Genomic DNA, 24,956 nt, shown 5'->3' on the forward strand with positions numbered 1-24,956 from the left:
AATCCTAGAATCCTAGACACAGTCAATGGCATTAGATGCAACTTGATATTTGGAAGTCCATCTGGATACAGGCATAAGGATGCATTCAAGTGGCATTTGCTGCACTTAGGTCCATGGAAGTCCTTCTGCATTCAAGGGTTAGGTGGGATTGCAATGGCACCAAATCCAGCCAAGTATTTGGAAATCCCTCTGGATTCAGGCATAAGATAGAACCCAGAAACAGTCAATGGGATTAGATGCTTCTTGATATTTGGAAGTCCCTCTGGATGCTAGCATAAGGTTGCATTAAAGTGGCATTTGCTGCACCTGGGTCCTTGTCAGTCCCTCTGGATTCAAGAGTGAGGTGGGATTGCAATGCACCAGATGTAGCCAGTCAGATACTTGGAAGACCCTATGGATCCAGGCATAAGATTGAATCCTGGAATCCTAGACACAATCAATGACATTAGATACAATTTGATATTTGGAAGTCCCTCAAGATTCAGGCATAAGGTTGCATTCAAATGGCATTTGCTGCGCCTAGGGCCTTGGCAGTCCCTCTGGAATGAAGTATGAGGTGAGATTGCAGTGGCACCAGATGCAGCCAACTATTTGGAAGTCCCTCACGATTCTGGCATAAAGTTGTACAGGTGGCATTTGCTGCACCTAAGTCCTTGGAAATCCCTCTGCATTCAGGTGGGATTACAATGCACCAGACGTAGCCAGGTATTTGGAAGGCCCTCTGGATACAGGTATAAGATTGAATCTTAGAATCATACACATGCAGTGGCATGAGTTGCAACTTGATATTTTGAAGTCCCCCCTTATCCAGGCATAAGTTTGCATTCAAGTGCTGCATTTAGGTCCTTGGAAGTCCCTCTGGATTCAAAAGTGAGGTGGGATTGCAATGGCACCAGATAAAACCAGGTATTTGGAAACCCTCTGGATTCAGGGATAAGATTGAATCCTAGAATCCACAGTCAATGGCATTAGGTACAACTTCATATTTGGAAGTCCCTCTGGATTGCCTTCAAGGGGCATTTGCAGCCCATCTAGGTCCTTAGCAGCCCCTCTAGATTCAAAGGTGAGGTGGGATTGCAATGGTACAAGATGGCAGTCAGGTATTTGGAAGTCCCCAAGTTACAAACAAGGTAGGTTCGGCTTGTTGTGGAAACAAGGATTGGTGATGAACCTTCAATGGAGGCACCTTTTCCCCATGATAACTCTTTCAAGAGTGAATTTCTCTTCCGAGGGGTAGATTTCTCTCAGTTCTTGTTGTCTAAACCCTGTTCTTAACTATGAGTCACTTATAAGTTGGATATTTGCAACTCAGGAACTGCCTGTATTTGAAAGTTCCTCAGGATTCAGGTATTTGGTGCAAGCTGGTATTTGGAAGTATCTGGTTTGACCACAAGGTTGAATTTAAATGGCACTTGATGTTACTTGCCATTGCGTAGTCCACTGGATTCAGGCATAAGATTGAATTCAAATAACATTTGATGCAACAAGGTATTTGGAAGTCCCTCTGGATTCAGAGATGAGGTGGAATTGAAGTGGCATGAGATGCAATTAGGTATTTGGAAGTCCCTCTGGATTCAGGCATAAGATTGAATTGGGGAATTCTAGAGTTGAAAGAGACCTCAAGAGCCACCTACTCCAACCCCATTCTGCCATGCAAGAACACCCAATCAAAACACCCCCAACAGATGACCATCCAGCCTCTGCTTAAAAGACCCTAGAGAAGGAGAATCCACCACAATCTCAGCATTATTCCACTGTCAAACAACTCTTACCATGAGGAAGTTCTTCCTAATGCTTAAGTAGAATCTATACAATTCAAAATGGCACTTGCAACAACAAGGTACATAGAAGTGACTCGATTCCAGGGCAGGCTCGTAGCCAGGATTTCATTGGGGGGGGGGGCTGAATTTTTTTCAGGGGGGGTTCGGGGGGCTGAGTTTCGGGGGGGGGGGGTGAGTCTGAGTGAAAGAGGGTCTAGCCTAGCAAACCTTTTGTATCATTACCCCAATACCCCCATGCATATGGGATATATTGAGTATGGTGATCAGATCATGATATGAATAAACATAACAATTTAAATAATGCACCAGTAAGGCCTTTTCGCGAACCACCATGAGAATTTCGGGGGGGGGGGGGGGGGCTGAAGCCCTTCAAGCACCCCCCCCCCCACTACATGCCTGTTCCAGGGTGAAATAGAATTGCAATGGTCTGAAATGCAGCTAGGTATTTGGAAGTGACTGGATTCAGGTATGCAATTGAATTTAAATGGCATTTAATGCAACTGGGCATTTGATAGAACAAGGTAACTCTGGCAGTAAGTTGGGGGTAAGATTGGACTGAAATGGCATAAGATGCAGCCAACAATGTGGAATTCATTCAGGATTTATCAGTAAGAATATATCGGGGGAGGAAGGAAAACCAGAAAAATGATATATTTCACTTGATCCAATAAGAGTATCCACACACAATGAATTGGGGATTTTGTGTTTGTTTTGAGCTTCAAGTATTCATGCCATTTATGTTCCAATTCAGTCTTACCTTTCAATCCAAAGTCACTTCCAAATACTTAGTTGCACTTCATGTGCCATTTAAATTCGCATTTAAGGTCATTCTTGAATTCAAAGTAATTTCCAAATGCCTAATGGCATTTCATGTGTAATCCTACACTTGAATCCACTTGATACCTAGTTGTACCACATGACATTTTAATCTTGATTAAACTTCATATTTAAATCCAGACCTACTTCCAAGTATCTAGTTCTCTCTCATGCCAATTACATTAGATTTCCTTTTCATAAGTGATTTTTATTAGAAAAGGACAGAATGTAATAGAAAATCAATAGTAATACAAACAAGCAAGATGTTATGACACATAATACTAAAACTAGACAGCAACATTTTACCTACTTCTGCTAACTGCAAACCTACATCAAAAAAACAAACAGAAAACAAATAGACTAGACAAACAAAAAATAATTCTCCGAATATCACATTTCCCATCAGATGGAGTGTAGTCTAGATCCAGAGAAGACATGCTACCCCTCTATTCTGCCTTGGTCAGACCATATCTGGAATACTGTATCCAATTTTGCGCACCACAATTGAAGGGAGATGTTGACAGAGGAGAGGGCTAAATGATCAAGGGTCTGGAGAACAAGCCCTATGAGGAGCAGCTTAAAGAGCCAGGCAGGTCTAGCCTGTGGAAGAGAAGGCTGAAAGGAGACATGATGAGGGCCATTGATCAAAAAGTAAGGGGAAGTCATAGGGAGGAGGGAGCAGGCTTGTTTTCTATTGCCCTGGAGACTAGGACGAGGAACAATAGGAAAGGAGATTCCATCTGAACATTAGGAAGAACTTCCTGACTGTGTGAGCTGTTCAACAGTGGAACTCTCTGGCCCGGAGTGTGGTGGAGGCTCCTTCTTTGGAGGCTTTTAAGCAGAGGCTGGATGGCCATCTGTCAGGGGCACTTTGAATGCGATTTTCCTGCTTCTTGGCAGCGGGTTGGACTGGATGGCCCATGAGATCTCTTCCAACTCTACGATTCTATGATGGTTTTGCTCTCTTATTGTTCTATTTCCACAGTTCTACATTTGGTAACACTCTTCTAATTCATAAATTCTAAAGTCAACAAATGTGCACATCATTGTTGGGAAAAGATAATAAATAAGTTCCAGTCTTTCTTGAAATCAGTCAAAGATTTCTCCTTAATCAGCACCGTTGGTTGGTCCATTTCAGCTGATTCAGAAATCTTCACCAGCCATTCTTTGTTGTGTGTTGGAATAACTGGTTCCTTCCATTTCTGAGCATAGACAAAACTTGCTGCAGGTATCATCTATTGTAATTATCTTCCTTTTTAAAAAATGGTTGCCCAGCATTCCCAACAGATAGAACTCTAATGACATTATAAATTTAATCTTAACAATTTCTGCCGGCATCACATCTACTTGAATATTGGACTCTACTTGTGTTCAGCCTTTCTGTAAGACCAACATTTATTTCACACTTGGATCCAAAGTCATTTCCAAGTGCATAGTTACAGCTGAAAGCTAATATACTGATTTAAGCATGAGATTAGGACTCAACTTCCCACTTGGCCAAGTAAACTCATTGGCTCACCTTGGGCAGGTCACACACTCTCAACCTCAGAGGAAGGCATTGACAAACCCCTTTGAAGAAATCTTGCCCCAAAAACTCTGTAATATGTTTTCCTATGGTTGCAGTGAATAGGAAAAAACGCAAAGGCATGCAACAACAATCATGCTTTAAGATTACATAAGTCCTCATGTTTCCACCGCAACACATTAACGTGGTTACCTCCTTACTTGATTAGCAATGCTCTCATTTTAAAAAAAAATAGCACATACAATGTTCCCTCACTTATCACTGGGGTTACGTTCCAGGACCACCTGCGATAAGTGAAAACCCGCAATGTAGGGACGCTAAACTGTATAGCGTCCCTACGTCGCTCTGCCCACTCCTCTCTCCCCCTCCTCTCTCTCTTCGTCTCCTCTCTTCCCCTCCCTCCTCCCTCCTCTTGCTGGAGCCACCCTTCTCCCTCCTTCCCTGCTTCCCCACTCGTTTCTCTCACCCAGTCACCAAGGAAGAAGCCCTGGCAGAAGCTGCTATGGCGGCCCTCTTCGGGCTCTTTGCCAGCCACACACACGCCTGTCTGTGAGTAACTCTGCAACTCAAGTCTGTGGCAGCATCTTTGCTGGAGAAACAACACACTTTGATAATGGATATACAGTGTTCCCTTGTTACTTGTATTTTAAATTCTTTTTTTAAACCCCCCCCCCCCCCCCACAAAACAGCGTGTCTGCATGAAGTGAACCGCAAAACAGCCAGGGAACACTGTATTGCAATATTGGATTCAATGTGCATTGTTTTACTTCGGTCTATGAAATTGGCCATCAAAAATTGCATATCTGGTTAATTAAGTCAATAAAAATGTTTTTTTTTCAAAGTCCAAGGTTGCTAAAGGTACCTTATCATAAAGTATGTCCTCTATTTGATGGCTGAAATAGTTTTTCTTATATAGACTGAACAAAATATCCCAGATATTGTGATCTGAAACCTTATATAAGAAAAATACGTATCATGTAATCTGTGAAGATGAACTATGTGTTAATATTACAGAGAAATAGTTGGTTAACTTAACTGAAATCAACACAAGAGCTTGTTGATAGCTACTCCCTCACTGCCAGCCCTGCAGGTCATAAATTTCAACAGTTCCTTTTTCCTGTTTTGATAACCAGGCAACATTGTCCCACCCAACATGGGCTTTGTGCTTTGATCAAAGATCTGCTTAGATAACACTACGTAACATGATTTTTGTTCCTGGGTTATACATGTCATTTCCTAATTGGTTCTATCATAAAAACACGGAAAAGGTTGATTAAACTGCCAAAACGTTGTTTTTGTGGGACATCCTGCAGAACGTTTTGCTATAGTCTTTCAGTGAATATCTCATTGCGTCTCAACTAATTAAACATAGTATGTGGCAGCCACAAAAATGAAGTTTCTGGAGTATAACAACTACTTTCAAAGCAAGTACTGCACAATTAAACAGGAAATAACACTTTCAACCAGGAATAGATTTTTTTTTTCAAATTTTGTAATATAATGTAATTAGATATTTCTGTGTTCCTTGGCATTTGCTCATCCTTGACTTATAGCAAGGATATCCCTCTTTATACATCCTTTTTTGCTGCCGTCTTCCAAGCATTATTGCCCTTTTCCTTGAGTTATATGTTCTCCAAAGTATGGTAATCTCACCTTAACATTGGCTTCTAGTGGGAGTCTATTTGCTCAAAAATGACCCCAAAGTCTCTTGAGGTCTTCCACAGTTGCCCTTCCTGGATTAGAGCATTCACACAGTCTGTTTATGATATCAGATAAGCATCATAATAAGCATCCAGAGTTCTAGAGTGCGGTGCCATCTATATGCAGATGGCACCCAACTCTGTCACTCCTTTTCAACTAATTCCAAGGAAGCCGTTCACCTGCTAAACCGGCGTTCGGCAGCTATAATGCACTGGATGAGGGCAAACAAACTGAAGCTTAATTCAGTCAAGACAGAGGTGCTCCTCCTAGTCAGTCATAAGACAGATCTGGGAATAGAGAGTCAGCCTGTGTTAGATGGGGTTACACTCCCCCTGAAAACACAGGTTCGCAATTTGGGAGTACTCCTGGATTTGGTTATGCAGTTGTACAAGGTTGATAGAGAATTTAGACTTTCACTGTGTAAGTCACTAACCATGCTTGCTTCTATTTCCAACATACCCAGTACTACTGACATATGTTTGTATAATTTACTATAAGCTCAGATTTCTAGGAAAATAAGATACACAATAATCTATGAAATGTAGAATTTATTTGTTTCTTCTTCTTGGTTCAGATACTGCATATGCCTGTGTGAGTGTGCATATATAAATCACAACCTTTCTACACATCTATACATCATGGATATACTTACATACACATATATGTACACGCATTCCTATAACATAGTGACACAGAGCTTACTGTAACGTACACTTAAAAGGCATGATGTGTATAGCTAAAAATATTGTACAGATAGCAGTATACACCAGTTCATACATCAGAGTAAGTTTCATCCGTTCTGAAAATCAAAGTTTTTGGTTGCTTAGATTGATAAATAACTGGAACTCTTCCCTCTTAAGCAGCTTCTTCAGCAGAACAGTCAATGCCAGCATAGGTGAACTTTTCATACAGGGTTGTATTCACGTAAGTCTGGAAGAACAATAATGAAGAATGAGTTTATTATATTTTATGCTGCCTGAGAAATTTTTACATGACCCTGGATATATAGATATAGAAAAATCAATCATTTATTGACAATAATTTAGTATTTGCAAGGTTTGCTAAACAGGCTGGTTTTCCTTTAAGTTCAGCTGAAGCATTTTTGCAGAGTCCACTGCAAACTCTATACATTGCTGCAAACAGACTTGTGTTATGCCTAAAACAGCCACTAGGTGGCATTCAGAAACCTTTTACTGTTGCCAAAATTTCCACAACCTCAATAATGAGCTAAGGGACCCCATTTGGAGTTGGCATCCACAATTAAGAAGCTGTGATACAGAACATTCCTTTCGCTTCTCATGTGGCCCAGTGGTTTGCAGTTGCAACCGAGATCACTCATGAACTTATTTATTTATTTATTTAGTACACTTGTATACCGCTAATATCTCAGCCTAAAACGGCGACTCATTGCGGTTTACAACATTTAAAAACAACAATAATTCCGATTAAAAATATAAAACACATACATATACAATACTCAGTATTGGGCCACCAATACAGACCAATGCATCTCTTAATTAAAATCATAATCCAATTTCGTTGTCTGTGATTGCCAGTCCTTGATCAAAAACTTCATCGCATCGGATTAGCCGAATGCTTGCTCAAACATCCATGTTTTCAGTTTTTTCCGAAATGCCATCAACGAGGTGGCTGATCTTATCTCTATAGGGAGGGCATTCCAAAGCCGCGGGGCCACCACAGAAAAGGCCCTGTCTCTCGTTCCCGCGAGCCGCACCTGTGAAGCAGGCGGGATGGAGAGAAGGGCCTCTCCCGAAGATCTTAGGGTCCTGGTGGGCTGATAGGCCGAGATACGTTCGGATAGATATGTAGGGCCAGAACCGTTTAGGGCTTTAAAGGCCAAAGCCAGCACTTTGAATTGGGCCCGGTAGCTAATCGGTAGCCAGTGGAGCTGGTACAGCAGAGGAGTTGTATGCTCCCTGCGCCCTGCTCCTGTTAATACCATGGCTGCCGCCCGTTGGACTAGTTGGAGCTTCCGGGCCGTCTTCAAAGGCAACCCCACGTAGAGAGCGTTGCAGTAGTCAAGGCGGGATGTAACCAGAGCGTGGACTACCGTGGCCAAGTCAGACTTCCCAAGGTACGGTCGCAGTTGGCGCACGAGTCTTAACTGTGCGAATGCTCCCCTGGTCACCGCCGAAACCTGGGGATCCAGGCTCAGCGATGAGTCCAGGATCGCACCCAAACTGGGATGGATACTCCTGTATTATTCCAGTCGGAAGAATAAGATGGCACTTACCTTTCTTTCTTCTAACATCCTGTTCAAAGATACAAGTATTTGAGCAAAGGATGGCCTCTCATAGGGCTTTTCTCTCCAGCATTGTCTCATTAGATCATAACTAAGGAAAGAGAAGAAAATACCAACTGTGAACACTGGGCTTGGCATTTTGCTCAGTCCCTGTGAGATTGTAAATTAATTTATGACCTTATACCAGATAAGATTTCTTGTTCATGATCATTAATAATTGTACGTAATTCCAAGAACCTACCTTTACCATCTGGCAGCTTCCTGATCAAAGGATTTTGAGGTGATAGAGAGTGAGGTGCTGATAAATTATTTCTGCAATATACTCCCGGTCACAAGGACCTTGAGACAAGCAGCTATGGCAGGAACCTAAGGTCTTCCCCCACTGCCGATGATCAATGGATCTGTCTAAAACAATTTCTCAGCTCCCTAATTTCCAGCACCTCAGAATCCATTGGGTTGGGATGATGCTAGGCTGCAAAAGTAGCTTTTTTGAGGGGATAGTTGTTTACCTCATCAGACATAAGAAATATGACAGATGGTAGTTATATTGATAGTGCAGGATAGTAGCTGAGATGTGTAATAAACGGTTTTAAGCAAAGATTGTCTTTGAAGCTGATGGACATTAGAAGCTTCCTTAATTGCTATATTAGAAATAAAGACAATCTAAATATAAACAAATATTGGGAAGACATTGACTGTAGAGGAAGCTTTCTCCGTATTCCCTGTATCCAATTAGTGGCTGTTTGGATTGGAAAAAGATTTGTGAACAGCAGCCAACTAACTGCTATCTGGAAGAAATTGTTACACAAGGGGGTATTAATACCTCCTTACATTTATATTTGATTTCAAGCCACCTGAAAATTCCTTTCATAGGACCTTCTCAATACTCAAAAGTGGCTTTGCCAGTTCCTTCTTCCAAGTGGAAAATTACTGAGAGAATTCTGTTCTTAAACTTTTAAATGCACTTATACAGCAGGCTGTGATTATCAGTGAGATAATCACACAAAAGCCAAACCTTTGCAAAGAATCGGCTCATTTCCTATTACCATTTGCCAACCATGCTTTCAAGTGTCTCTAAATTAGAATCACAAATACTAAAACAGAACAATCTATTGGGTTCTCCAAGACAAATCAGAGTAATATTACGCAAGAATACATCCTGTTCACTTTCCATGGGGTGAACCAGGAGAACTATCTGGTAATTTTGCCTAAATAGACAAAACTGTGTTTGTCTTAGATGGGAATTTTTCTTGACATAACAGCACATTATCAAAATATCAAAGTAAAGCTTATCTTAGCAATAGATATTGTTGAGGGTGACAGCAGCACTTGTGATTTTTTAACCATAACTGCTTTAGGGAAATAACTGTGGGATATTTGTTACTATTAGAAATTTTATTCTCCTTCCAAATCTATATAAATAAAAATGTAATGTTCGTTTGTGGGATTAACATAACTCAAAAACCACTGGACAAAATGACACCAAATTTGGACACAATACACTTATCAGGCCAACAAGTGACCATCACTCATAAAAACACTGAAAAACACAGCAGACAAGACTTTAAAAGTCAAAAAATACATTACAATGCATGTGCAAAACCACATATTTACACAAACACACATATATACACATATACACAAATATTCACACACACCCATATATGCATATATACACACAAACACATATACACAGACTGGGCCACAGCAATGCGCAGCAGGGGACGGCTAGTTAAATTATATTCTTGTTACTTAGCTGAAGTAAATAGACCCCTATTACAGCTCTATAGGCTGAGCATCCCTTGTCTGAAATACTCCAAAATCCAAAATCAGCCACATGGGTGGCTGAGTTAGTGACACCATTGCTTTCTGATAATTCAGCCCATCAAGGACTATGCTACTTACACCTCATCGTCACAGTTGAGGGGCTTCTCCAGTCTGTACCCTTGGGGTAATTTCTCATACAGTTCTGCACAAGTCATCCCACAGTATGGTGTCCCACCTGCAACACAAGATTTGAATGCTACTTGGCTTTTTTTCCATTTTTCCCACTAAACATCTATAAATGGCTTGTTTGTTGACTTGCCTTCTTGAAGCAATAGAACAATCATTAGAAAAATCAGGTTGACAATTGCCCCACCAAGTTCACATAAGATGACTTGCCAAGCCTTGATCAACTTTCTGTTTCTCCTGCTCACCTTGGCCTACAATTATGTGGTGCTCAAGTCCTTGGATGAATTTTGGTTTTGTTGGTCACAAAGTTTGACATACCAAGCAGGATTTGAAGAATTCTTTTCTATTAAATGTAGTTGAATTCCATTTCAGAATGCAATTCATCTCCATTAAAAGAAAAAAAATTGCCCGTGAATTATAACACATGCATATGTGCATGCCACTTGAACTAAGGGAGAAAAGTTCACATTGGAGGATTATGAAAGATCCTTTAAAGTTTCTCCAGTGTAGCTCACTTCTTGAATTGCATTCAGCTGTGGAATAATAATAATAATAATAATAATAATAATAATAATAATATACTTTATTTATGTTCCACTCTATCCCCCCGAGGGGACTCAGAACAGATTACAGAGTACATATATGGCAAAGACAGACAGTACATAGATAGAGGCAAGGCTTCCTCTTTTTCATCTCTGGCATCTGGAGGCTGTGTTCGATTCAGTCACGGGGAGGAGCTGTTGTTCAATTTTTCCACACCAAGGAGCCTATTCTATTATCCATGGACGCCTTCCTGTTGGAATTACCGGCATTTCTTCAGGGGCATCTTTTACCTCCCCGCCAAAGCGATACCTATTTATCTATTCACATTGCTGTTTTCAAACTACTAGGTAAAGGGCTGATGGAAGGAGCTCACGCCAACCTGCAGCTGGAACTGCCAACCTTCTGGTCGGCAAGAATTTATGTAGCTGGCAGATTAACCCACTGTGCTAACCACGGCCCCTTAATTAAAATTATACCCGTAATTGCTATTTCAGAATGAACTACTATTCATGCCTTGTCAGAAGTAAGTCTCCTTCAATTAAATGAGACGTAAGCCCAAATAAATATGCATAATGAAGGCAGACCACTTAGATTAGTTGAGCAAAAATAGCTAAATGGACATAAATAGATAAGCGGAACCACCACTATCCCTGGGGCCTCCAAGACACAAGTGTCTCGGGGAAAATACTGCCTTTGTTGTTCTGTTCAGCTTCTTTCATGAAAATGATGTATTGAATGTACTCTTTATCTGAGCCAGGTCTTCTTACACTTGTAACAGGAAGAAACATTCTAAAAATGGTTACTCACCCAAGCTAACTATTTCCCATAACAGCACGCCAAAGGACCACCTGCATGTAAGATAAAACAAGCTGTAACATGCTAACATGGTTATATGATTAATAATAATGTTTTAAAATGGATTTTAACCTAATGTTTTTATCTACTGTGTAATGCTGTATTGTAATGTGTCTTGTATGTTGTCGGCATCGAATTGCTGCTGTTGTACGCCGCCCTGAGTCCCCCCTCGGGGGTTGAGAAGGACAGGGTACAAATGTTTGAAATAATAAAAATAATAAATAAATAACATTTATTGTACTTAATAAGGGCTGAAATCCTGTTGTGAGTTTATGTCAGAGTAAATGCCATTTTGCAATTGGTTGTGCTTTCTGAAAGGCTGCATAAACATGGCATTCTGTTGTTTTTGTTATTGGCCTATATTCCACATCATTTGCATTGCTACGCATAAATGATTGACACTTTTTAGCCTAACATACACACCCCAACCTACGAGACAGAAGCCATGCTGCGAGAAGGAGGATTGTTGTGCTCGCAACTGAGAAACATGGGTGACATTTTCACCAGCCCATACCAAAAAGAAACTGTGACAGTAGTCCTGCTTCTGATCATCATCCATTCACACCTGATTGGCCATCAAACAGATCCCTTTCTTTAGGTATGACTGCTTCTTTGTAAAGTATAGCATTAGTAAAAATGTGGAGCAGTTACAAATCTCTAGGTTGCAAATTTGTAACCTCAGCGTCTACCATCATTATACAATAGAGGAACACAAACGGGTTTACATGCACAATTTTAAAGTTCAATCGAATCTAATGCACATCTCACTTTAGGGTATGTAAGTTAGTCAAAAAAGCATTATATTTGAGTAAATATGATTTTTCGAACCCCCTCAACTCATTTTCAGTCCAGCTTCTGATTTCCTTTAGCTCTACAGATGATATACACCAATTCCCTTCTGTTGGTTCCAATGAAAGGAAAAATCATTGTATGCCATTGACAACACACACAAGTGCTCACAATCCCTGCTGACCTACTTTGCCTGCAACATTGCCTTGTGAGACCCCAGCATTACTAAACATGGGCAAAAGACTTTGAAAATAAGAGAAAGAAGGTAACTTACACATCACTGTTTGTGGTATACACGCTGTAGTTTAGAGATTCGATTGCCATCCATCGCACAGGAAGCCTTCCCTTAAATAATGAGATCAGAAAGATGTTAAACATTACTATAGGAGATTATTTGGGGCATTCAGAAGCATAATGGGCGGCAGCCAGGTTGTTAACTTGGGCGCCTTACAGGGAGCGGTCAACCCTCCTGTTCAAGGAGCTCCACTGGCTGCCATTAATTTACCGGACCCAATTCAAGGTGCAGGTTCTTACCTACAAAGCCCTGAACGGTTTGGGACCCGCCTACCTGCGTGACCGCATCTCTGTATACGAACCCACACAATCCCTTCGATCATCCGGAGAGGCCCTGCTCTCAATCCCACCAGCATCGCAGGCACGATTGGTGGGGACGAGAGAGAGGGCCTTTTCGCTGGTGGCCCCTCGACCCTGGAACTCACTCCCTAAAGACATCAGACAGGCCCCAACTTTGGCAGTCTTTAGGAGGAGCTTGAAGACGTGGTTGTTCCAGTGTGCCTTCCCGGAATAATGGATTCCATAGCACTTTGTCCTCCAAAGCACTTTACATTTTTTAGGTCTGCTCGTATGCCCTTCCACAAACGCCACTATCACCTTCTCGTCCATGTCCCAGCATTACTTCCAATTTTAATTTTACATTTGGCCTTCCCACTGTTTTAATTATGTGTTGTCTTATTGATTGATAATGTTGTATATGTTATTGTCTATGTTTTATTTTAATTTGCTTGTACCGTTGTTATTGCTTGTATTGTTGTATTCGGGCTCGGCCTCATGTAAGCCGCACTGAGTCCCCTGGGGAGATGGTAGCGGGGTATAAATAAAGTGTTATTATTATTATTATTATTATTATTATTATTATAACGTGAATTTTCATATCTACTACATCTTTTTATTCAGGCCATTTTTCCACTCTGTTTCTCTTTTGCTCTTTATACAATTTAGTCTTGCAAAAATAATAAATCACTCCAATTAAGTTTATAAAAATAATAGGGAAATCACTCCTATTAATTTCAATGGTGCCGCAGGTATTGAAATTCAGACATAAGCTTTAATATGTCTAAAAGATTTTTTAAAAATAATGAAACTAATACCATAATGCATTGGGTAGATAACTCTGCACAAGAAATGAGGTTGAACATTTCTCTTGGTTCTTACCATGGTCTTTTTAACGTAAACTTCTTGTCCTCGAGACAATCCAAAGTCAGCTATTTTGGCCACATAGTTTTCTCCCACCAAAATGTTTCTTGCAGCCAGGTCCCGGTGGATAAACTAAAGGGAAAAAATATTATCTTTATGAGTTTTACATCTTAGGTTGATGGCATTTTTTATCAAGCACAACTTTCAGCAAAATGCTGTAGTACTTGCATTGCGTTCTTTCAGGATATCCAAATACTCAATGAACATGGGTTTTTTTTTGCATATCTGTATGTCAAACTTACTTCTTGCCTTTTAGAAACCCAGTAAAAGAAAGAGTTCAGTCATTTTCTTACTCTTCCCATGCAAGCTCTTCAGGTAGAAGACTGCTTTCCACATCCATATAGAAATGGCTTACCCTATATACACAAGTATAAGCCTAGTTTTTCAGCCCTTTTTTAAGGCTGAAAAAGCTCCCTTGGCTTATGTTCGAGACAAAATCATTTATTATTCTTCTCTGTTATTATTATTATTATTACATTTATTATTTTACTCTATTATTACTTTTATTACATTTATTATTTTATGATTACTTTTATTACATTTATTATTTTACTCTTATTTTATTACATGTATTATTTTACTCTATTATTAAATTTATTATTTTACTCTATTTATTATTATTACATTTAGTATTTTACTTGATTGTTTTTGGAATGATATGTAAGCACATTTACATTGAAGAAGGTTAGAATAATGGTTTAATCAGAATTTGACAGTCTTATCTTATATTCCAGTTTTATGTAAATAATTCAAAAAACGTTAACCTACTGATGTCTCCATTAATGTAATTTTATTGGTATCTATTTTTATTTTGAAAATTACCAGTAACTGCTGCATTTCCCACCCTCGGCTTATATTCGAGTCAATATGTTTTCCCAGTTTTTTGTAGTAAAATTAGTTGCCTCAGCATATATTCGGGTCAGCTTATACTTGAGTATATACGGTATTTAGTTTTCAAATAAAATGTACAGGGCTAGAAAACTAGAAGAAGCAATTTAAAATGCATGCACAAACACAAAATGGTATGACGCTTGTCACATATAAAACTCATTGGTATTTCACTTTCATTCACAAAGGGGTAGGCAATGTTTGGCTCTTTTTATAGGCTCAAGCTTCCACAGATGTCTTTCAAAGACACTTATGGCATATAATATTCTTAAAGCTGCTGTTATTTATTGAAGTAGTCTTCTGTGGTTCCTCTCCTTTCTCACTGACCATCCATTAGTCCCAAAAGAAAAAGTTTTGTTTTAAATTGATATTGATTTTTAAAAATGTTTGCATCATGTCACAAGTCCATCACATATGATAGAAAGAATACCCTTACGTATTACATTTCAACAAAAATGTGATGTTCCTTTATCATCGTAGTTAATTTCTCTGGTATCATCATTTCATGAAAATCTGCTTTGAAGTAATAAGGTCTGTTTCAGAAAAAAAATAAGGATAATCCTTTGTCTCCCCATTTTTCTATAGTCTGTCCATTAAATCAAAACAAATCTTTGTTAATTTACCTTGAGAAATATTAATCTTTTTATCAGAAATCTAATATTTTTCAGGGGATATTCCCACATCCCAACCATGTAAGACACACTAATTATTATATGACAAATCAAATAGTTTGGGCCCAGAGTAGAATCAATATGCAATGCCACTCCATTCTTCTCACTTTGGAGGCAGGGAGCTGCGGTGATGCAATAGGTTAAACCCTTGTGCCAACTGAACTGTTGACCTGAAGACCCGAAGGTCAGCGGTTCGAATCCGTGAGACGGAGTGAGTTCCCATCTGTCAGTCCCGGCTTCCCATGTGGGGACATGAGAGAAGCCTCCCACAGGATGTGGCAAATTAATTCAGGATTGTCCGGAACATTGTCTTGACAGCCCCCTTTTTATTGCAGAAGTTTCTGCAATAAAGGGGCTGCCTAGATTCGCCCTAAGTTTGACCATATAAATGGGAAGTTAGCTGCAATTGTCCTTTCTCTTGTGTAGAAATTTTATTGAACTTTCCTGAACTTTCCTGAAAAGCTATGAACTCTCTTCTGTCCATTTTCAATTTATTCTTGAAGTGTTTCTATAGGAGTGGATCTCTCATAGCCTTTTTGAAGAAATATACAATTACATCTTTAGTCAGGTTTCTTGCCCTTGCCAACTTAAGAGTTCATTCTTTAAAACCTATGCATCTCAAATTTTATATCCTCTTTTCCATCCTCCAAAATTTGCCAAGCGATCAATTCGCTTTCTTATTTTTTTGTGCGGGTCCTCTGGGATTTATTTACATCTTGAAAAATATTTAATAAAGCCAATTGTTGTTCTTTCTCTTAATCCACTGGTGGTATTTCTGGGAGCGAGTGCCTTCTCAAGAACATTTGTGCACCACTTGATCCCACCCAGACATTCATTTGTTCAAGAAGCAACTCTGAGTCTATAAATCTAACGACTGAGTAAAATTTTCTAATGCTTAATTTTCCCCAGAAAAAAGAAAAAGAACGAAACCATGGGCCAGATCTGCCTGGAAACATTAGCCAATCAAATGGAAATTTTATTAGCTTCTGTAACAGCTGCTCAATTTTCTACTGAGAGAAAATCAATTCCACGCTCTACAGAAACTTGTTGCATATATCTAATTAATTGTAATACATTATTCTTCCTAATAACAGTGACATAAATATCTTATAGTTGTAGCTTACACATTAGTTGTAACTCATACAGGGGTATCTTCATCTCCTTTGTGAAGTGAGTATAACTTTGCCAGCCTTTCACACTTCAATTATAGTCATTCAACTCAAGCTAACATTTGGTTTTTTTGGTTTATAGACAGAGCATTAATAAGGCTTAGCACAACATAAGTGCCAGAGGTTTCGGCCAAAGATTTAATTAATAAATTGACCTGTTTTTGGCTCAGGTAGTCCATTCCTCTGGCCACATCTGCTGCAAAGTGCAAAAGCTGCTGAGATGAGAGGGTAGAGGCAGTGCTGTTGGCGATGGCAAATGCTGGGTCCGTCTCTAGCACTCGGCTCTTCCTCAGAAAGTCTAACAAGTTTCCATGTGGGGCATATTCAATTGCAAGGTAGAGATACCCTGGCAGAAAAGAAAGGGAGAGGACATTTCAGAGAACCTGTGCAAAAAGATTCACTCATTAAAATGAGAAGGCTTGCTAGTGGTGGGCTTCTGGAAGGATTTGGGGAACCCAAAACATAAGCCCCCATCCTCTTCCCTACTAAAACTGGCCAAAAATGTCATCCCCCCCCCTTTTATGTGGAGGAACTCCCTTTTCCAATGAATCCTTCTGTTGCAGCTGTATGTGGTCTTTAGCCTGTATATTTCCCATCCCTGATGTGACCTAGCTCTTTAGAACTATACAGATGGAGGCCATCATTTTGCAAAATACAAGAAAGCAGTGCAAATATTAGTGCACTGGTAGAATATGCCCCTGGTCCTGGTAAATAGAAAGGATTCTCCTTAACTAAGGAGTTTTCCTATGCAAATATTTAGATGAGATACCTGGATAAGTGTAATACCTGAAATACCTTTCAAAATAAAATCTAGAGATGTGCCATACCTCGATGTTCACATGCTCCCAAAAGGTTTATGATATTCGGATGATGTCCAAGCTTACACAGGACTTCCAGTTCTCCAGCAAAATCTCTGTGATCGTCCTTGGAGGCATATTCTGCAAAGAATGGTATGTGTTTTGTTGTTAATGCATTTTTCACTTTCACAGTTAGTTGCTTACTCTGCCCTGGGCACCTGCTCCTGGCCATAAATTAATGTGTGTTGAGACTTTTTTTAACTGTACAAGAGGAAAGGATGGTGTTGCAGGGGGAAGAAATTATAGGCAGGCCACACATGGCAAGCAGAATATACCCTCCCCTCTTTTAAAGCCAAACTAAAGTGCAAGGAGAGAAGGGGGAAATAGCAGAAGCTTAATTTTGGGTATATACCAACAGTGAGGTGGACTACCTATTAATAGCAATCTGGCTACGCTTCTTTCTCAAATGAATATTCTTCTCCATAGAACTTCTCATTGAATAATTTCTCCCCCTCCCTTAAAAAAACAACAACCCAGCCAATTCCACACTTTCATGTGTTTATTTGTAATACGGTTAGCCCTTTAAAACCTTGTTTAGGACTGTCAGCATTCATCCTCAAAAATCTCCTACAGATTGGCTGGCTAGAGGCTCCTTTGCCCTCTAGCAGTGAACTGACCTTTCATCCTTTTGATAGCTGCATCCATTCGCAACCCATCCTTCTTGATTCGTGCTTTAAGGACTTGGCCAAAGTTGCCCTCTCCAATCACATCTTGAAATTTGATGTCGTTCCACTCCAAGACTGGATAAATTGTGGGTTCTGGGCTATTTTTGGCTTTCCGGCTTAGGGTAAGAGTTCCTGAATTGTACTGTACAGCTGGCTCATCTCTCTGGATGAAAAAAATTATGGAAGTGATATTAAGTAGACTATATGGAAACTACAACAGTAAATGTATATCTATGTTAACTACTTGAGAACTTGTGATCATTTTCTGACATGAAAATTGGTATTTCGAATGAGTTGCCTTGCCTTTCCTTAAAAGTAGCTTTAATCTACATGCGCCAGGATATGATATCTCTGACCATCTTAGGCTTGTGGCCATTTCCTCCTCCTATCAGCTTGTCAGAAATTTGGGAGCTTTGGAGGAGGTCCTTTTTCATTCCCAACAGATGATGATGATGATGATGATGATGATGATGATGTTTTAGTCCCTAGAATCCACACAGAACTAGGTCTAAAAAGTAGGCATCCAGCACTACTGCCACTCACACAGATTTAAACAATTTCTCCAGTTTGGCTGTTCTAAACCATTTCAGCCACTTGCTATGTTCAATTTGAAATTTTAAAAATAAAAGGACTAAGAAGGTCAAATTAATCTAGTGCCACAGTGTTTTAAAAAGAAAAAAAACTCAATATTTGGCCTATATTGCATATGTTTGTTTGTCATTCAGTTAAAACCATGTTTAGGAACATAGGACCAGAGCAAGGCCAAGCATTAGCAATCCACGAAAATCTACTGATCTGCCACTACAGCCAAATAAATAAAGGGTAAAATGAATGATCAATTGGAAGTGATTGAAGTTGTCCCCCCAAACATCTGGAAATCTCCATGCTGGGCCGAGATGCTTTAAGGAAAGCCCATGGACTTACCACCACGTTTTGAAAGGCCTGGGCCATTCTTCGCTGAAAATTTGTGCGCTTCAGCTGCAGCATAATGAAAAAGGCCAGCAGTATGGTCAGGCAAGTCATCCCTGCTGAGCCAAGGATAGCAATCAGCAACATCTTTCCTCCCTTTGGCTCAAATGGAACTGTGAGAAGTAGACAAAGTGTACTCATTTTTATTAATTATTTTAATTCAAAAAACAAAAAAAAGAAAAAGCATTTTTATACAGATTTCAAAATTTGCTAATTTTTTTAGAACTATTTATCTGTATTCTAGACACTTCTGATGTTACCCTTCTACTAAAGGCACACTATAGGCAAGAAAACATAAGCAAAAAGTAAAACAAACAAGAGGGAACTTTCTTCCACATGTGGTGGTCCAGTAAAAAAGCAAGAGAATTCTGGGGCAAGGTACAAAAAAGACTGCAAGAAATTTTTCACTCAAAAATACAATTGCAGCCTGAATTATTTTATTGGGAATGTCAAAAAACAAAATCATTAAACTATCAATGAAAATAGCATCAAGGATATAATATGCAGTTTTGGAAGAAGGTGGACCTCCCAACAATAGAAGAATGGATGGTTAAAGTTTTTTAAAATAGCAGAAATGGACAAATTAGCAATGATGAACAAATTAAAAACAAAAAAACTTTATCAAAGTGGGAGCCATTTATACATGTAAAAAAAGGTAAAAGTTTTTATAGAAATCTTCATAATTTAATCTGTTAGAATCTGTGAAAGGAATTTATAAATAATAACAAACAAGGGCACACAAATACACAAAACGAAGAAACCCAACAATTAGATTAATCTACGGACTTCTCACGCACTATCTGCTGATTTTTATCTCTATTTAGCCTGGATCTACACTGCCCTATATCCCAGGGTCTGACCCCAGATTATCTCTTTATCCCAGATTATCTGGCAGTATAGACCCCTTTAATCTAGTTCAAAGCAGATACTCTGGGATCAGATCCTGAGATATAGGGCAATGTAGATACAGCCCAAGTCTATTCCTTTGAAATGCTATTGTATAATTACACTTCTGCTTTTAATAACATTCTACTAATTGCTAAAGCCTACAATAAATAAGTACCTGCTTCACTATAATAACTAGTGAATTAGTAAGACCCAATCTTGCTTGTAGTTGGACAAATATTTCTCCTTCATCAGCCTAGTTAATTTATCAATCTCAAAAAATTCAAAAATCTTTATCAGTCGTTGTAATCGCCTTTATAGATAGGAGAATGAATTCTCAGCTCATATACAAATACTCTAAAACACGCCTCTTCAACCTGTGGCCCTCCAGGTCTTTGGGACTCCAACTCCCAGAAGTTCTAACCAGCTTGTCCAATAGTCAGGAATTCTGGGAACTAAAGTCCAAAACACCTGGAGAGGGTATAGATTGAAGAAGCCTACTCTTAAAATACTAGATCTCATCTGATTGTAGAAGCCAAGCAGAGTCAGCCCTGGTTAGTACTTGAATGAAGTCCTCCTGAACTCAATTGGACATGTGACTGCATATAAACGCAGTCACATGTCTCATTTTTATTATGGTTACATGGAATGACCTACATATATGAGTCAAGTATAGTTAGCCTGCAAACCTATCTACACTTAACCAGGGAGAAGCTCCAATGAACAGAACAAAACTTCCTTTTTATTAAATCAGGAGTTTACATCTCAGCTAGCTCTAACCTTTGGTTTCTGGAAGGGTTTGTATTTGGTAAGATGGGTTCGGGTGGCTTGATCCAATATTGTTTTGAGCACTGATTTGAACCATATAGTTGGTGTTTGGCTCAAGACCCTTGAGGTGGTACTGGGTAATGGTGGTGTTTTTTATTGTGACATCAATCTGATCGTATTCACTCTTGCCATAAATTTTATAGTTGAGGATGACGGAGGAGATGGAATGTCCTTCAGCAGTTGCCCAAAAGATGATAGCGGAGGAATCTGTTACGTTTAGGATCTTGATGTTATCTGGTGGAGGAGGGAGTCCTAGAAATAAAAAAAACAGATTCTATTTCACATTTATCCCAGACATTTCTGAATGTCTTTTTTTTTTAACATGAAAAATCCCTTTATGCCCTTTGAGATTACCAAGTTTTTAAGGCCCAGTGGACTCCAAAACTAAAAGACGATGAATAGAGTCATAGAATGAAATTGTTGGCAGGAACCATAATCTCCATCTCCTTGTGGAGAGAAAAAGTTGGATATAAATAAATATAATAGTAATAATATAGTAATAATAATAAATCATGTCCATTTTTGAAAGAACGCTACCCTGTGTCTAAGGGATCTTTGGGAAGGTAGACTACATAGCAAAAGTTCTCTCACTCATGGAACCCAATGAACAACTCTTTAAAAAGGTGTGAATACTATGTTTTTTGCAGTGAGCAACATTCTTACATTTGTATTGATAAATTGGTTAAATAAACATCAAGTAAAATTCCTCTAGTTAGTTGACAGGTCTAGACATTTAGGAGTGATCGGTGGCATCCTGTTTAGCCGTTATGATATCATAAGCTGAACATACAATATCTGAACTGCTGTAGGTTCACACTGATGGTCATAAAAGATCAAATGTGACCACAAAAAACATATCTTCACATTCAGGAAGGAGGCACTGAAGATTGGAGCCCTGAAAAAATGATGTCCACACATCTTGGGAAAGATAATAAGAGTCAGAACTCTGAGGACTCTCTCCAGCAACCTATTCTCAAGGAACACCATGACTCGCAAAGGACTTCAGATGATATTTCTCTGTGCTCCAACCTCCAGCACCTCAAACATTATTTGGTTAGATTTCCATGTTGTAAAGGTAGGTTTGGAGAAGAGCATCATTGGTCATAACTATGATGACAGAGCTCTAGCACTGCAGTTATGTTGATGCAGGATCTCAGCTTATATTTCTTCCAGGAAGAAAATATTATAACAGACTTAAATAATAGTCTACCCATGTCACAGAATGCTTCTGCAACAGATAGGCCACTTAGTTTAAAGCTAAGTGATGACAATATAATGTCTCATGCTTTCTTGAGAAGTCAGTTTGCTGTCAGAAATTATTCTAAGTGCAAAATCTAACCAGGGAGGTGGCAAGGGACAGTGGTGATTCCATTTAACCTAGTGGTACGCTATAGATAAATGGTTCTCAATCTGTGGGTCTCCAGGTGTTTGGGCCTACAACTCCTAGAAATCCCAGCTAGTTTATGAACTATTAGGATTTCTGGGAGTTGAAGGCCAAAACATCTGGAGACCCACAGGTTGAGAACCACTAATATAGGTAGTTATGGGGATACCACTATTGTGATGCCATCATTTTCTCATGGAGAAGCAGGGAGAAAAGAGAACTGATTGCATGCACACATGACAAAGGGCTCATGACTGCCATAGCAAAGACATCAAATACAAAAATTTATAAAGATTGCCCCAATCCTAACAGGTTCTGAAGTATTTGTTATCAAGGAGAAATGTCTCTTAATTTATAAATTCATAACAAAAATGGTTTGAAATAAGAATGTTCTTCTTCAGCATACTAAAGAAGACCCTTTTAATCTACAGCAGAAAATAGGCAAAGCAGCTGTGTTCAAATGGACTATGTAAAAAAGGTTACTTATTGACATTTGCTCCATTATTTCTATAATTGACCCTATTAACGTACGGTCACTGAAGGTCCATGCGTATAGATAGTCACTCCATTCTCCTTTAGTCTTGCTGTTCACACGGACTCTGCACATGTAGTGGTGTCGGGGCTCCAAATTTTCAATGACCAGAATGGACTGGTTGCTTGGCAGTTGCATTGTTAAGGTATTCTCTCCACTCATGTCCAGTGCACTCCTCTTTTCGACTTCAATGTGGATGTTATCATCTGAGTTTTGAACCACTGGCTGCCATGATAAAGTCAGAGCTGTGGTGCTTTTCGGTGCAAGGGTGAGGCCTTTAGGTGGAGGAAGACCTTCAAGAGTTTTGAGAAAGGCTGTCAGTGTCTTGGAACTTTGAAATGAAAGAATGATTTCCCTATGAGATAGTGCAAGCTAATGCTTTAAGATTGCATGCCCTCCTCACAGGCAGTTACATTGGTAATTGTGTTACTTGCTGAAATCAAGAGCAATATTACTACATTTGCTTTTTCTCAGTTGATAGTCTCTCTTAGCCATGTCAATAAAAAGCCAATTTGTGAGGATCTTTCTATGCATTATTTTAAAATTGCAGAAAGCAAAACTTGTGACACAGCACACACATGACAGGGAGCAATGTCTAATCCTGGCTTCCAGAAAAAAATGCATTCTTGTCTTATTCATACATTATTGTTCTTGCAAAATAACAGGACATCTAAAGAAGCAATATGACCTTTATTTAGATTTTCAAGGGTTTGATTTGATAGAAGTGGGGTTGAGAATAAAATGAGGGATCTGAGTAGAAGCTAGAGATCTAGATGGGTTTTTGGTGAGCTTGCAGGGTTCACATCCCTGTTCATAGTTAATGCTTTTTCAGTAGACAAACTAATAATAATAATAATAATAATAATAATAATAACAACAACAACTTTATTTATACCCATCTCCTCAAAAGGGACTTGGAGCGGCTTACAACCATGAAATAAAACATATTATATAATATAAATAAAATACATAGTTAATGCTTTTTTAGTAGATAAACTAATGATGATGATGATGATTATAACTTTATTTATACCCATCTCCCAAAAAGTGACTTGGAGTGGCTTACAACCATGAAATAAAATATATTATATACTATAAACAAAAATACATAGCTAATGCTTTTTAGTGGATAAACATAATAATAATAATAATAATAATAATAATAATAACAACAACAACAACAACAACAACAACTTTATTTATACCCGTCTCCCAAAAAGGGACTTTACTTGGAGCAGCTTACAACCATGAAATGAAACATATATATTATATATTATATATTATGTGAAGAAAATATATAACATATCAAATTAAGATAAAACAAATGCAAAATACCAACTATCCACAAACAGTTATTATATAAAAACACTGTGAACAACATTTAAAAAATCCTAGCCATTGCTATGGTAAAATAAGCCATAAAATCCAATAGATGATTATTGGGTATTCTTACATTTTGCCATTGTCAAAAGCCTGTTTTAAATGCCAAGTTTTCAATTCCTTCCTAAAAATAATGAGCGTGATACATATGAATACATAATCTAGAGTTATACATCTAACAACAACAACAACAACAACAACAACTTTATTTATATCCCGCCACTATCTCCCTAATGGGACTCGGAGCGGCTTTCAAAGGATTTCAGGGTGCGCATATAACATACAACTGGTAAAAATGAGACAAAGGTATAAAACAAGTCACATAAAATTATAACATCAACCCACTGTCAACACAAGTTAGCATAAAATCAAAACAGTATAACTTTAAAACAACAGTAGATAAAACTAACTGCTGTCAATTCACATGTGTTTCATATGGGCCCATTCTGCTTACTCAAGGTCAAAGGCCTGTCTGAACATTCATGTTTTCAGGTCCGAACAGAAGGATTGAAGGGTGGGGGTTAATCTAATCTCTTTCGGGAGGGCATTCCAGAGCTGGGGGGCCACCACAGAGAACTGATTCCTATTCATGGTCCCTACCTAGTCATGGCCAGGCACTACTGCCATGATTATAAAATTCCCCCAGTCCTGTTTTACCAAGTACAAGCAGCTGGAAGCAACACAGGTCTGTTCTATTTATCAGGGTGTAACAGACTGTTACTTCCAACCTCCTACAACCAGCAGTCCCTTATTTGGGAAGGAATCATGACAGGTTCTGATTGTTTCACTGGTGGGAGTGGGGTGGAAACAACAGTATACTGTGTCCTAATCAGTAGAAGGACAGACTTCTGTTGCTGGCAGCAACTTCTGTCTGGTAAAACAAACTTGAGACAAAGAGATGTTACTTGGTTAAGCATACTTAACTAGGTAACCAATCTCAGCTTATATAGTAAAATCAAGTAAGAAAAGACAATAAAGTGATTTGTTTTTATGGCAGAATTAAATCAT

At 38.9% G+C, this 24,956-nt stretch overlaps 2 protein-coding genes across 2 annotated transcripts in view; one reads left to right on the forward strand and one right to left on the reverse strand.

Annotated features, from left to right (window-relative positions):
* LRRC19 (leucine rich repeat containing 19) overlaps nt 1-24,956 on the forward strand; it is a 180,265-nt gene that overhangs the window by 62,963 nt on the left and 92,346 nt on the right. The gene's annotated exons all lie outside the window — the stretch shown is intronic.
* The window catches only part of TEK (TEK receptor tyrosine kinase), a 47,243-nt gene continuing 28,643 nt past the window's right edge, over nt 6,357-24,956 (reverse strand). The window contains exons 12-23 of the mRNA XM_060762466.2: nt 22,568-22,861; nt 20,605-20,904; nt 18,895-19,052; nt 17,923-18,133; nt 17,276-17,386; nt 16,604-16,794; nt 13,679-13,792; nt 12,501-12,571; nt 11,390-11,430; nt 9,992-10,088; nt 8,078-8,177; nt 6,357-6,753 (exon numbers count right to left, since the gene is read on the reverse strand). Of these exons, the coding sequence (XP_060618449.2) occupies nt 6,679-6,753; nt 8,078-8,177; nt 9,992-10,088; nt 11,390-11,430; nt 12,501-12,571; nt 13,679-13,792; nt 16,604-16,794; nt 17,276-17,386; nt 17,923-18,133; nt 18,895-19,052; nt 20,605-20,904; nt 22,568-22,861 (1,763 nt within the window). The 3' untranslated portion in view covers nt 6,357-6,678. The remainder of the gene's footprint in view (nt 6,754-8,077; nt 8,178-9,991; nt 10,089-11,389; nt 11,431-12,500; nt 12,572-13,678; nt 13,793-16,603; nt 16,795-17,275; nt 17,387-17,922; nt 18,134-18,894; nt 19,053-20,604; nt 20,905-22,567; nt 22,862-24,956) is intronic.

Source organism: Anolis sagrei, chromosome 2 (assembly GCF_037176765.1).
Source record: "Anolis sagrei isolate rAnoSag1 chromosome 2, rAnoSag1.mat, whole genome shotgun sequence".
Taxonomy (NCBI): Eukaryota; Metazoa; Chordata; class Lepidosauria; order Squamata; family Dactyloidae; genus Anolis; species Anolis sagrei.